At 42.6% G+C, this 15,393-nt stretch overlaps 1 protein-coding gene across 3 annotated transcripts in view; it reads left to right on the top strand.

The window, feature by feature from the left end:
• etv4 (ETS variant transcription factor 4) overlaps positions 1-15,393 on the top strand; it is a 41,154-nt gene that overhangs the window by 12,834 nt on the left and 12,927 nt on the right. The window contains exons 1-2 of one of the 3 annotated variants that reach the window (XM_074621128.1): positions 11,502-11,597; positions 14,142-14,271. Coding sequence is in view for 1 of the 3 variants with exons in the window: in XM_074621126.1 (XP_074477227.1) it covers positions 14,142-14,271 (130 nt within the window). In the remaining 2 variants the exon portion in view is untranslated. Of the gene's footprint in view, positions 1-11,501; positions 11,671-14,141; positions 14,272-15,393 lie in introns of those variants that run through there. The other 2 variants (XM_074621127.1, XM_074621126.1) reach the window with 2 other exon arrangements.

Below are 15,393 nucleotides of genomic sequence, written 5' to 3'. Positions count from 1 at the left end.
AGCGTTGGAGCGCTGCCTGCGCCGAGAGCTCGTTCTTCTTTGTCCTCGCATGTTGTTTACACTTGGAGCAGCTCGAGAGATGTGACCCATTCATAAATTTTCTTCCCTGCGTGCGTAAGAGGAAGTGTGCCTCTCCCTCCCCCTCTCTCTCTCTCTCTCCGCTGCTCTCCTTCGCTCTTCATTCATAAAAAAGCCCTACAGTACTACAGATCCCCCTCCTCTCTGACACCCCCTCCTCTCCAAGTGGATACTCCAAACCCCTCCCTCCCTTCCTGTGTCTGTACAAACTAAGTCGAGTTTAAAAATCTGGACGCCCTCCCTCCCCTTTCCCTTTTCTCTCTACCTCTCTCTCTCTCTCTCTCTCTCTCTCTCTCTCTCTCTACACACACATTGAGTGTTCCAAGATGTGAACTAATCCAGCGATTTCGGAGCTGTGTGGGACGATTGTTTAGTTTTGTGCCTTGCAGTAATTATATAGGAAGTTGTGGCTATAGAATGCCGTTACAGTGCTTTTCAGAGAGTTTAGCAAAGGAGAGAAAGCAAGAAAAGAAGTGAAGGAGAGAAGAAGAAAAAGAAAGAACTTCAAAGTTCGCCTCCTTCTTTTGTATCTCACCATTACCATCACAATCAATTCTTAAACTACATCTCATCCTATCATTAGGGCTGTCAATCGATTCAAATATTTAATCGCACATCTGTTCAAAATGTACCTTAAAGGGAGATTTGTCAAGTATTTAATACTCTTATCCACACTGGAGTGGGCAAATATGCTGTTTTATGCAAATGTATGTATGTATTAATTATTGGAAATCAATTAACAACACAAAACAATGACAGGTATTGATCCAGAAACCCTCACAGGTACTGCATTTAGCATAAAACAATATACTCAAATCATAACATGGCAAACTGCAGCCCAACAGGCAACAACAGCTGTCAGTGTGTCAGTGTGCTGACTTGACTATGACTTCCCCTAAACTGCATGTGATTATCATAAAGTGGGCATGTCTGTAAAGGGGAGACTCGTGGGTACCCATAGAACCCATTTTCATTCACATATCTTGAGGTCAAAGGTCAAGGGACCCCTTTGAAAATGGCCATGCCAGTTTTTCCTCGCCAAAATTTAGCGCAAGTTTGGAGCGTTATTTAACCTCCTTCTTGACACGCTAGTATGACATGGTTGGTACCGATGAATTCCTTAGGTTTTGTAGTTTCATATGATACCAGTATCTTCACTCTATCTTTAAAAACTGAGTCCACTACAAGCTAAAAATCGCAAGTTGCATTAATGTGTTAAAGAAATCAGTGGCGTTAAAATGAATTTCCATTAACACGTTATTATCGTGTTAACTTTGACAGCTTAAAAAGTTGAGTTAAAAGTTAATAATGTGCATGTATCGTGATAGAATCGAATTGGGAGATAGGTAAATCGTCCCAGCTGTAGTGTACAAGCACTGAAAAAGTGAGTTTTTCATGATATGTCCCCTTTAAATGATTGATCAATAATCAAAAAGGTTCCATAAAGAAAGAAGGAACAAGGAAGGAAAGGAACAAGAGAAAGGAAATGTTCCAGTAACCCAGCTTTAACCAGATCCTCCCAGCAGCGTGTCTCTCTCTGGCTCTGTGTGTTCTGCTTTGTCATGAATTCACAGCCTTCCTCTTGTTTGGGTTGTTTTTCTGGATCAGAACTGGCCCAATCAGGCCCCTATTTGGAGCATGGGCCGATGGAGCTGAGCTGAGCCCCTCCCTTTCTAACTCCCTCTCCAACTCCCTCTCTCTCCCCCGAAAGAGAAACATGCAGCTCTGTGTTCTCCGCTTTCCAAAATACAGCTGCTATGCAACAAAGTGCGCAAAAACAGCCAGGTGCCTGCCAGATATATGCATGGATACCGCTCGCTCGCTCGCTGTCTGGCTCGCTCCGGGGAGACGAGACTTCTTCCGTGTTTGTTGCTGCGTTTTGTTTTGCTTATGAGTGTAATGGTTGATTTCTCCTACGTGAACAGATGATTTCTTTTGACAGCCTCTCATCCACTTACTCATGCACACACATAAACACACTTGGCCTGCTGAACACACACACACACACACACACACACACACAGACTTCAGCCCTGCAGTTTTATGAATGGGTTGGTTGTGAAAGACTGGCTGAGGCAGCACATTGAGTTAAGGGGAGTGAACCTTCATTCATGACATCGGGGGGGATGTTATACCACTGCTAACAACACCTATGAGAGGTGCAAGTCTATTTTTCTGTCAGCCTTTAACTCACTGCAACATTTTCAGGCATGCAACTCCTGTTTTATCTGTAAATATTCATGCTTTTATTTGCACTTTTTGTCTTTGCCGTAGCTGCAATCTTGCACATTTAAGAGAGTTTGTTTTCCAGTTGGGATCCTAAAAAAAAGACACCAAATGTTTCTGCTAGTTTACAACATTATTCGGTCATCTTTAGTTAATCAAAGCCAATGAAACAGGGTTCGTAAAGGCCAGGCATGTAGAGAGTAATAGACGTTTAACAGCTTCCAGTGGGGAAGTAAAAGCTGTACTTCTGCGTGTTGATTCAGAACAGCCCTGTCAAAGCCAGGGGGCCGCGGGGATTTGAGCCAGGCAGCGCAGCCCGGTGTCAGCAGCAGCATAGCTTTGTGAATGGACGGCAGTGTGTGTTTTATTACAGGAGAGTGAGGGGAGGTGTGTGTGTTGAAAAAAGAGAGTGTGTGTGTGTTAGTGCATCCCTGTGATGCTCAGATATGCGTGGCTTTGCATTTCTGTGTCCGTGTCGGTGTGTTTACGTCCAGCTCGGCTCTCTGCAGCCGGAGAGTCTTCTCTTTCTGAAGCGAGCACAGACCAAAGAGAGGAACAGATGCGATGAAAGAGACGGGGCGAGGCCGTAAAAATAACAGAAGTTCAACTTGAAGCAAGTCATTAATAAGAAGATAATGGGAGTGTGTCAACCGTGCTTATATCATATAACGTCTTGCCTGTTGAAGGACAGTTTAAAGAGGACACATCATGAAAAACTCCCTTTTTCAGTGCATTTGAGTATCTGGAGTTCCTACCAACCCACAAACTGTGAAATAAGACGACCCGGTCAGTTGTTTGTGGGTTGTTTGTAGATCAGAAAACGTGTGATTCAACAAATCATTCAGATTTTGCTCATTAGTATATATATCACACAGCCTGAGAACTACCTTTGCAAAGATGTACCATATGTTTCTCTCAAGCCATCAGAGCAGACTGGGCTTCTTAAAGAGACCAGGCGTTTCAGACAGATGGTGAATACAGGTATATTCAGACAGACACCATGAGAAAAATAATGTGTTTTTTGAACATTACAGCATGTAAACATGTTCTAGTAGAAACCCAAAATACAAGTAGGAACCTGCAAATGAGCATGAAATGTCCCCTTTAAAACAACTTGAGCCTTAGTGTAGTTGTGGCCATCATTTCTATTGGTAATTGGTGAGATCTGGAAATGCGACAACTTTAGTAAAAAGAGGTCAGACAGGGCGAGAAATGTTAGACAGGTTGTAAACAAACCCCACAGGTTAGACAAAGTTGTTTGGAAGAGGAAAAAAAGGGCAAATGGTAAAATTCTGAACCATCCATCAGAGTCTATAGTAAAGTAAGTAAAGTGGTTTAGATAATCTAGCTAAATTGTGACTAAGAGGTCAGTATGCTTCAAATAAAGAGCTTGTCAGATTGTCAAACGGCGGGCTTCGCTGCCACAAACACCTTTCCAAAAAGTAATGCACTGTAAATCAATTTGTATGTAATTTGTATGGGGTTCGTGTCCCGTGTGAGTCACGTAACTTCCGTACTTAAGTAACGCCACTTCTATGATCTTTTCCTAAACCTAACCAATTTGTTTCCTGTGAAGACAGAAGTTTATTTTGAAAATACTGTAGATTTGTTCGGTGTGTCCCGCACCTTCGGCTCTAGTCTGTCCGTGGCAGAGTTTGGTTGGCCAATTTAGCATGTTGAATCGGTGGCAGAGCTCGTCGGTGAAAGAAATCACTCTGATTGGTTGTCCAGCTTGATCAAAACAGTGCACCAGAAGAGAAAACACAGAAGGCTCTTCTCATTTTTCATCTTTATCTCATCTGATAATTCCAGTGCACAGATAGTTTCACAGCGATATGGCCGTCTGGAATGAAGCTAAGTGGTGAGTGAGAGTGGTGTGAAAATGGTCGGCAAACGCCACTTTAGTAAACTGCTTGTATATCCGCCGTCCTCAGTCTTCTTGTTTCCCTTTTTAAATGATGAATACAGACTACCGCCGCCTGCTGGTGTGGAAAGTTATTTCATCTCACGCAGGCGCAGAACGTACGTGGTAGTTGGCCGTCGTCTTTGCGGTGTGTTCAAGTGCAACTTTTTGGCAAAGACAAAGGCGACGTGAAGCGACTCAACGGGCGGCCTTTGTCGCTGCTAGTTCTTTGATGTCGGCCTGGTGTATCCCCAGCTTTAAACCTAAATCCTGTTTCTTGCCCCATCTGACTGTGAAGTAGCGAGGCCACCGTGTTCCCAGATCTTAGCAGTTACTTCAGTAAGAACAGTGTCCAAAACTATGAAAATAAATGCCGTGTCAAAGCGGAATTCTCCTTTTAAGAGCTGTTTTTGCTCTCTTTTTCTTGGCCAACATTCATACTCGTATCCACTTTCATTTCCTGACAATCCAACACACACACACACACACGCTGCATGTGAGTGGAGGCGGCGGCGGCTGCAGAGGGTGGACCTCATAGTAACCTGCTGACACAGACCAGTAGGTGTGCAGAGCGAGCTAAGAGCCAGCGTACGGCCGTATCGATCCTCGCTGATCCAGGAGAGGAGTAAGAGGAGATGGAGGGGGGTTGATAGATGACTTGATAAAGATAAAGCGCAGATAAATCAGCATGAAGGCAGATAAGGGGAAGGAGAGGGGTAAGAGCGGGTCAAACGTGCCGTCAAGAATTACGGTCGAGATCCTGATCGAGAAACTAGAGAGAGGGTGAGAGGGAGGGTGATGGGGGGAGGGGAGAGAAGAGCAGGAAGAACTGTGGATGTGGCATGTGTGCTGATAATTTCAAGCAAGGTGTCCGGGCCGTTCTGTGTGTGTTATCTCCTCCAGATAAGGCCGATTTTGCCTTGAAACACCGGCTCCAAACACACGTACAGGCATGCATTGCCACAAAGGCGAACAAACAAATGAAACCCTGCACACACACACACACACCCCTCCCTCACAATCCACGATACCCTGGTGGGCAGTGGGAGCTCATTATATCATTTCAGTAACAGTGTGGGGCTGGATCGATGGCTACATTAAACATTAAGAGGGGACAGCTATATTGGGGGCTGAGGGATTGAGAGTGAGGAGTCAATATTGTGCCAGATTAATTACATCCAGCCCTCGCCTGTGACGGGATGTCCCTCTCGCTGCACATGTCCCGGGACAGGGATGTATTGTATCGGCTCCACTAAACAGCAATGGAGCGGTGAGATTTATGACTGGTCAATGGCCGTTTATAAAAAGCCAACGCGGCACAATTGAAAGTGAAGTGGACAATAGGGAAAACGTGAGATGTCAGAACATTTACCGATTAAAATTGCGATCCCTTAATGCTACCAAGACCACGGAGATATGAAGTTTATTATTCTAGTTTTTCTAGGGCTGTCAAAGCTAACGCGATTATAACGCAAGTTCGTTTTAACGTCACTAATTTCTTTAACGCATTAACGCAACATGATATTTTTCTAGTGTGAAGATGCTGGCATCATATGAAACTATAAAATCTAAGGAATCCATCGGTACCAACCATGTCATGCTGGAGGCTATGAGTCTCCCCTCCAAACTTAAGCTAAATTTTGACGAGGAAAAATTGGCATGGCCATTTTCAAAGGCATCCCTTGACCTCCGACCTCAAGATATGTGAATGTAAATGGGTTCTCTGGGTACCCACGAGTCTCCCCTTTACAGACATGCCCACTTTATGATAATCACATGCAGTTTGGTGCAAGTCCTAGTCAAGTCAGCACACTGACACACCGACAGCTGTTGTTGCCTGTTGGGCTGCAGTTTGCCATGTTATGATTTGAGCATATTGTTTTATGCTAAATGCAGTACCTGTGAGGGTTTCTGGACAATATCTGTCATTGATTTGTGTTGTTTATTGATTTCCAATAATAAATATATACATACATTTACATAAAGAAAGCATATTTGCCCACTCCCATGTAGATAAGAGTATTAAAAGCTTGACAAATCTCCCTTTAAGGTACATTTTTAACAGATAAAAAATGTGCAATTAATTTTGATTAAATATTTAAATCGATTGACAGCTCTAATTTTTTCCTTTTACACTGTCAGGGTTAAATATACTATAAACTCTCATTTCTTCTTGGAAATTTCTATTTTCCTTCCCCCATACTCCCCCAGGTTTTTATGTTCTCCTCAATCACCTCCTTGCTCAGGCTGAATATCTCTTCTGGATGGCACAACTCAATTATCCACAGCACTCTAACAAGAGTCAGTTAGGTTTCGTTGTACGTGTCTGACATCCCACACCAAACGCTGACTGATATCAAGTTCATTGAGAAGACTCATAGCTAATAAAGCTGAGTGTACTTGTTAAAACAAGGACTTTCCCATCACTTCAGATAAATACTGCAATCTATTTCCAGTTGACAAAAAAAGGGGAAGTGAAACTTTGACGTTTGCAAAATATATACCGCGCCGCTGCCTTTCCCATGATGGGTGTCATTCATATCTACATCCTGTTAGCCAACACAACATGATGTACCAAAAAAAAAACGTTTTAACGGCCAATAAAAGAAAAGAAAATCCCATTTGTGAGAAGTGCCACGGCGCTGCTGTCCCGGCCAATCATCCGTCTCGCTGATTGTACTTTCCATCAATCTCGTTAGGCTTGTTTGGCAGGTATCTGACAACCATTCTTTAAATATTCAAGGAGCCTGAACCATTATCAGATGAGAGAGGACGACCTGTAAATCAGATAGAGCAGACACTAATGGATCCAACACTCCTGGGCTCCCTGAGCAGACAGATACTGAAGCCACTCTCGGGCCTGTTGGCCTCTCAGAGAGGAGGATGAGTTAGTCAGCGCTGGCCAGGCGGCTTTTCTCTCTCTCTCTCTCTCTCTCTCTCTCTCGCGCTCTCTCTTTATCTGTGTCTTCCTGATTGTGCAGTGACCTGAGACACACATGTCCAGCACATGTTTCCATGCATCAGTGGAATGACTGGATACACTCTGCAGTCGAAACGGTCTGGATCATATTGTATCGCCTCGCTTCCCTTCCTTTCCCTCCCTCACTCTCCATTTATTTATCTCTCTCTCTCTCTCTCTTGCTCTGGATTTTTCCACTGAACTATAACCTACAAAACCAAAACACATTAATACATTGGATCAAAATAGTGTGGAGATCAGAACTTTTGAAATTTTTTATACCGTATTAAACATAGAAATTTATAGGGCTGCCCCCTCTTAGTCGATTCGTCAACTAATCAGTCGTTTTGGTCGCAGTCGACATTTCTTTAGTCGATTAGTCGTTTTTTAAAGTTTTTTTTCATGCTGACTTATTATTTTGAGATCATCTCTTTTTCTTTTTTTCGAGGTTGTTTTCGTGTATGCAATTTACAGTTCGTATTTACAATAGTTTATAAACCAATTTTTAAGTAGTTGAGCTTAGAGACAAACACAATAAGTACACCAGAGAAAACATCAGCATTCAAAATTGAAATATAAATAAATAAATAAACAAACAAACAAACAAAAAAAAGAATAGAATAAAATAAAAATAATAAATAATAATAATAATACAAATAGAAAGAAAGTAATAATAATAATAAATTAAATAAACAAATCTCTGCACATCTCTGGTAAACACAAGATTTGATTGATTCAGTTTTACAGATCTGTCGAATAAATCAACTAATCCATTAGTCGACAAAATCGTATGCGTGTTAGTTGATTAAGAATTTCTTTGGTCGAGGACAGATCTAGAAATTTATTTTGGGAGTCAATTTATTTTTAACTTGGACATACAAATATGTAATTTCATGCTTTCTTATTTCTTAGTTTGTGTGCACATGAGAGTAATTTGCAGCGGTGGAAGAAGTATTCAGATCTCTTACTGAAGTAAAACAGTGTAAATGTACTCTGTCCCCTTCCTGGACTATGCTGAATCTTTAAAGCTTTAAATCTCCTCATGTAACCTGCAGACCGTCAGTCATTGTCATTATGTTTAGATGTCCATTTAGCCTACTGAGATGAAGTATAAAGTATATCTAACTTAATGCATGTTTTGACGGTCAAATACTTTTAAATTACACCGTTGCTTTTCCCTATTACGCCTCCGTCTCACCACAATGGAGCCATGTATTCAGCTAAGCAGCTAATGTCATTTGCAAACCGTGTGTGAATCAATAGCTTCCTTTTTAACCTTTAAAACCATTGTGGCATAATTGGCATCCTTGTTTTCATTGATCCGTCACCACATAAGGGATCAATTGGCAAGAGTGGGGGAACCAGGTGTGTAGCCTGTCACATGCTTTTAGTGCGTCTGTACAGCAGCCTTGAGCAGCACATGTACAATGCAAACCGTGTGTGAGATAAGAACCAGATCTCCAGATAGCCCTGAGACGGTTCCCGTAAGAGTTTGACTTGAATCTTATTTGTATGATTGGACCCATTAAGGGTGTATTTACGTTACGCTCACATGTTCTTTGGTTTAGCAGGATCCAGTCACCCTGTTTGACACTGGGGCTGATGTCCAATGAGTTATTGTGTCATGTGCTGCAGACTTCCAGAGGCTTAAGACTTGGCCGCGTCGCACATAAACATCCAGTGTAAGACTCTCCAGATCCACCGCTGTCTTCAGATTGGATTTCCCTCCACAAGGGCCTTTAATGGAAGGAAATACTCCGTCTAAAGATGGGAGAGTTCATAGTGAGGTCTCGTCAAACTGCTCGAAACGGCTCATTCACGAGTGATGTTAAAATTGACAGCCATAGTGCAAACAAATCTTTTTGCAAAAGCTGTTATAGTTTTATCTCTGCCAGCGCTGTTTGTGTTTTTTAGGAATCCCGTAGGGATCTAATAGTGTTTCCCGACATGCTCCCACCACCTCCGTATGGCTCAGCTGAGGGGCCCATTGTGTAGAGCAGAGTGTGTGTGTGTGTGTGTGTGTGTGTGTGTGTGTGTGTGTGCGTGTGGTTGGGGGGGGTGCCATCCCTGCTCCTGCGATTTGTTTGTGGTGGGTGTCTGTTGAATGGGATCCCCCCACCCCCCATGTAATGATCCCTCTACTTCCTAAAGCACTCAACCATGACCATCACCTTTCACCCTGCATCCTCCCCCTCTAAGAACCCACATTTACATATGTAAAAGTCCATCTCCACCCTGCCTTTAGCTGGGGGTCACCTCTATACGTAGCGCTTCAGAATAGGGAGTGAATGGGAGGCGGCGAAGAATACCACAAAATAAGGAAGGAGGAGATAAGACAACGAAGTTTGGAGAGAGGACGAAGCCTTTGACCTTATCAGTTTAGGAGGTGCTGGGAATCTAATGCCACGCTCTGCCCAACGCTGGAGGAGAAAGTGCACACGATCATCCACAGGAGCGTGGCCAGGCATAAATACTCCCATATACTTAACTGTACACCCTTCTGTGTTATCTCAAAAAATGTCTGTTTTAAAAGGCAACAGCTATTGTGTACTGCACCTGTCTTTTCACTTCTAAACACCTTTCAGGTTCTTCTCACTCTGTGCTTACGTTCATGAACCGACACCTCCCCCCCTCTCCCCTCGGTGTAGAAAAGAAGCTATGAAATATGAGGATCTCTGTGAAAGGGTGATGTAACATTTAACAAAGCAGTTAGCGGAGGTCGTATTGCCCCAAATAAAAGCAGGAAGGGACGGGAACCTGAAGACGATAACTCTCCCCTGGATCCGTTTACAAGACTGCCACCGCCGTATAAACTGTAGCAGCAAATTTGACTTCATTTGGGAGATTTACTGTGATACGCCAGAGAGTTTGTAGTAGTTGATGGAGAGACCAGAGATTTTTTATTTAAGGACTATTCTTGGAACTGGATGTTAGATTAATTCCCAAGTTATGTTTTTAGGCACGCTAGCAGCCAGATGATGTATCGTAAGGATGTTGATCCTCTGACTTTTCCTTTAGCACCACCATGAGGTTGTGTTTTTGAACACGATGTCTCAACAACTATTGGATGGATTGCAATGAAATTTGTTTCAGACATTCATGTCTCTAAAGGATTTGAGAAAGCATAAAGCACAGATTTGTAAGAGCAGATTTAGATTTGTGCAGAATCGTGAGCGTAACAGATGATTTGAGCATGCAAGAGGACGAATTGAAATAACATTGGCGATCCAGACTTTTCTCTAGCGCCACCATCAGGTCAAATTATGTATTCGTCAAATGAACTTTGGTTAATGACCCAATACTTGCAATGATATTCCCATCAGCCTCAGCTGTACCAACATGCATGGTAAACATTACACCTTTCCGCAGAGCTCTTCAGTCATTCAGAAGTTCAATCATTCCTATGCAAACCTCTGTGATCTCCGATGTGTTGGCGAAACATTTTTTTTTTTTCTTCGGTCCAAGTACGTTGAAAAAATGTAGCTATTGCTGCAGATAACGGACAGACCGTATGCACTGTGTGCCACAGGAAGTTAGCCTGTTACACTAACTTCTTGGGTATAAATGTGACTCGTCTAGGCTGGATGGCAAAAAGCAGACAGTAACGTTAATATATATACTGCATATAAACACTGTTTTATATTATTATCATCCATAAAGAGATGCAGTTCTTTGTGTTGAACACTAACGGGGCGTAAACTGTATACTATATGGATTTACGGGCACAAACCTAAGTGGAAACGAAGCGTTATACCTGCTAAAAATCACCAAGTTAGCCTGTTGGCATGCTGAAATACGGCCTCAAAGAGCCGCTAGCATGGCTGTAGACTCCCAAGTCTTGTTAAGATTTGTTTATTAATCAAAATCACGAGGCACTTCAGAATCTAAGTATGTTGAGTTTTTCCAATTTTCTCTTTAGTTCCCACTAATTCCTGCTCCTGAATCGGAACATCAACCATCTCTATCTAATTGGAAAACGCACGCGATGCCACAGACAGCACTTACAATCACAGGCAAATACACAAACACAAAAAAGCTGCTTGACACTCATTTAACAGATTAATTAATATTCCAGAAAGGTCACACACCAGTAGCTCAAACACACACACACACACACAGCTGACGCCGTTCCCAGGCAGGACCGTTTGAAATGGAACATCCTCATAAACCGAGAGCCACATCAAGGGAAATATTCCTGCCAATCGCATTAGTGGCTCTACTTGGCTGCACTGTGAGTGTACTCTCTCTGAGGATTGTTTGCAGTTCATGACCATGGCAGAGAAAGGGGGTGGGGGGGGGGAGAATGTCAATAGACAAACTCACTAGTATTATTAGAGCGGCAGTCATGTGCCACCCTCTGTGTACTAGCAGACGAGCTGTCGGAGACTTAGAGGAGGCTGGAATCCCTTCGCGTCTGTCTGGGAAATCTGGGTAAATGCTCTCTAATCCTGTTGATCCTCCACTAAAGCCAACACTTCCTCACCTGCCTGCCTGCCATGGGAGAGTGAGTACAGACCAGAAATAGGAAGGTTATGATGATGAGTAGCGCCGTTTTGATTGTTCGACTCTGTTTATCATTTTATGCATGTTCTCTTAAGTCGAAGACGAATTAGAAACTGTAAAATAAACATCTGAATAGCAACAGAAAGCAGAATAAGAATCCAGAACTTTTTTTAAGATTATGTAGTTGTTCATGAATGATAACCCAGCTACGCTGTTTGATCCCGTAGTAATCACTACTACTCATTTTGAATACCGATTGAAAACTGTGCTTCTAATCAATTAAATGTTGAGACTATGAATTATTAGAAAATATCAGTGGGCTACCTCCGTGTCTGAGAAGTGAAGCTAAAGTGTCTTAAACTTACATTCTTCCTAACAGCCAGCAGGGGGCGACTCCTCTGGTTGCAAAAAGAAGTGTGATTGACAGGTCGTTACCACGGCGTTGTTCGGTCTGGGAGTTGTCCGTGTTTTCGCCTTCGAACTTTTAACCCTTTCACAGTGTGTTTTCAGTTCATGAAAGTTAATTATAACCTTTTTGGTCGCCTAAAAATGTCAGTTGTCCTTAGCTCCACTCTCTCATGACACTTCTGGTTGCAAAAAACCAAGATGGCAACAGCCAAATTCTTCAAAACGGCAGTCCACAAACTAATGTGTGACGTCCCGGTGACTACATCCACTTCTTATATACAGTCTATGGAGAATACTGAAAAAATGCCCATCAAAATTTCCCAGAACCCCCAGCGACATCTTATATTTGCTTGTTTTGTCCGACGAACAACTCAAATTATTCCATTTACTATTATTTAAACGACAAATCGTTGTATTTGAGAAGCAGGAATCAGGTGCATTTATACCTTTTATATATGACAAACGATTGATAGATCATTTTGTTAAAGGTGCTATCGATAACATTGATAGCATTCAGCCACTAGATGTCGCATTCACTTCACAACAAGTCGTTGCCAGACACTTATCGTCAATCTCTGCCTTTTATCCGTTTCTTCCACACTAACTGACGACCCAGAGATGCCACGTGATACCAACATTGTTTTACTATTGGCTCACAAGCGTTGTTAGAAGAGGGAACCAAACGTCAGATACAGAGATAAACAACATTTTGGTCCCGCCAACATTTTTTAAATGATTAATTCACAATCATAATATTTTCAGGAAAAGACATCTCTGTGGATGTATTTAAATATTCGTCTACGTAAAAATGTTATCAATAAAACCTTTAACTTTTTGTTGATCAACTAACCGAGCCAACACTAAATGAAACCCGTTGCTGTTTGTGGTTTATGTCACAATAATCTCTTCTCACTTTTACATTCACTCCATTTCCTCCTTCGCTTTTTCACTTTCTATCTCTCGCCTTAGCGGAGCAGTCGTCGCTGGCCTTTTATTCAGTCTGCCAGACATTTTCTTCTCCTCCTTTTTTTGTGAATGGACGACAGTATGTAATTACCTGGGCTGAGCTTTCGGTGTGGCCTGCTCCGTCAGCTCCACACCCACTGCACGCACACACACACAGATACACATTCACAAGTGCGTACATAGATACAGACTAGCCGTGATTACTAATACACACACACACACACACACACACTCGTGCACGCATATAAATACAGGCCTCCCCAGCTGGAAGTGCACAGCTGCTGCTGTTTACCCTGTCGGGACCAGAAAAACATCCTGTACAGTTCTCCGGGTGAAAACCTCCCCTCACATAATAAACACGAGCCCTCGGCACAGTTTGAAGCTCCACTTTGGGTGGTTTTTGTGGCCGTCGAGGCAAAGGTCCCCTCCAGCAGTCCGGCTTGATAGACAGTTCGGCGTGCTGGAGATTGATGGATGCCTTTGGGGGGAAATGAAATGGTAAAAATGTTGCTCAATATTTAGGCCTTTGAGGGTGTTTGTGGCGTTATCAGGTTACCCTCTTTAAAGCAAAGCTTAAAAGCGATGGCAAACATCTGGATACCAATAGGAAAGAATGCAGAGACACAGAATTGGTGTATATGCTGCTCTAACAGAGGTGTGACATTTTGCTTTCATCAGTCCACAGACATTTCTCTGGCCCGTAGAGTTGTTTAGCTTTAAGCTTGACTTTGAGAGGAAGTTTTGGCTGTTGTTGTGTCTGGAAGAGTGAAGAAAAGTGGGCGAGGACACGTTGAGCTTCCAAAACGACTGCTGGAATGCGGTCGTGTGTGAGCGTGTGTGTGTGTTTTTTGTGTGTGTGTAAGTGTGTGTTTATACGCGTCTGTCTGCTGCCCTGTTTTTTTGCAGCTGACAGTCACTTAAGCATTTTGGCTGGCACGTAAAAGAGATTCCTGTCCAGACAGAAGTATTTGCTTTTTACATTTGAGCTTAACGACCGCAGTATCGGGGCAGGGCCGGAGGAGAAAAGAATACACAAAGCCCGCAGTGTGTGTGTGTGCCAACTCCTCATCTCTGTTTTCTGTTTACTGTCTCTTGTAGCGGTGGCATTTCACAGCCCTCCAGTCACCATCAAGAAGGAACCGCAGAGCCCGGGCTCCGACCCCAGCCAGTCCTGTAGCCACAAGCAGAGCTTCAGCTACCCCAGTGGAGAGCAGTGCCTTTATGCCAGGTACCTCCAGGTTCTCTCTCTACTGTGTGTGCCAAAGTACATGTTGTCCCTAAACCTTTTATGTGTGTGTACCTTTCGTACCAGGTGTGTCACGATTACCGGACATTTAGTAATCGATACCAATGCCGGGGAAATTCCACGGTTCATCGACACCAATTCGATACCACAGTAAAAAACAAAAGTAAAATAATAAATCCCATGCACTTCAACATCCACTGAACATCCACAAAACTCTTTTATCTATTTTATATAGCTGTATTTACGACTTTTTACAAGATTACATTTAAACATTTCATGATAACGTTAGAATTTACCTTTGCCGAATACTCATTTTTACTGAATAGAGCCTGAACACATCATAATGTAACCAGGTAACGTTAACAAGCTCTCGTACTGCCTATTTTAAAGTGCATTAGTTGTTCACAATGTAACATTATCAGGGAAAAAGGAGGGTGCCTCCCCTGGACACGTCAATACTGAGTTTACCACATCCCAAACACATTTTCTATCGTCTGCGGGACGACGGGACACCGTTAGTCTCGAGCCTTGCCGTTACCTAACAAGCCCCCAGGAAGAGCGCCGAGTTTTATGATACTGTGGTACTACAACTTCCGTGTCCGTCACGTGATACCATTGGGCCCAAAAATACTTTTTCCCATAGACTTACATTGGGAAAGAGACGTCTGTAACTCAGCGGATCATTTTTTTTGTTTTAGGTGAATCAACTTCGCAGTATGAACACTTGAATAGTCCTTATTTAAGTCATTAGGTCCTAAAAGTTGTAAAATGCACTAATAGCTAAATCCAGAGTTATTTCCCTTCCTCCGTTCATGTGAATGAGACCCAGGTACCGTCACGTTTTCATAATTTTCGTACTTGCCTCTAGTGATATCTCTAAAAACATTTTCCTTCACGTAAAGTCTGGTTTCTCATCCTGTCTCTAACTTTTGGTTTCTAGATTAGAGCAAAGAAGAGGCTCGTCATTTCCTCCTCTTAAATCTCGTCTCTATCAGGCTTATTTTGACCTTTTTTTAGCTCTTATTTTACAAATGTTATTAGAGTACTGATATGTAGACTGACTTATTGTCTCTCTGCATATTAACTGACATCTTTTATTACCAA

Source organism: Sebastes fasciatus, chromosome 20, assembly GCF_043250625.1.
Source record: "Sebastes fasciatus isolate fSebFas1 chromosome 20, fSebFas1.pri, whole genome shotgun sequence".
Classification (NCBI taxonomy): Eukaryota; Metazoa; Chordata; class Actinopteri; order Perciformes; family Sebastidae; genus Sebastes; species Sebastes fasciatus.
Note: the sequence above shows the minus strand (reverse complement) of the source record. Positions and strands in the feature narration are given on the sequence as shown.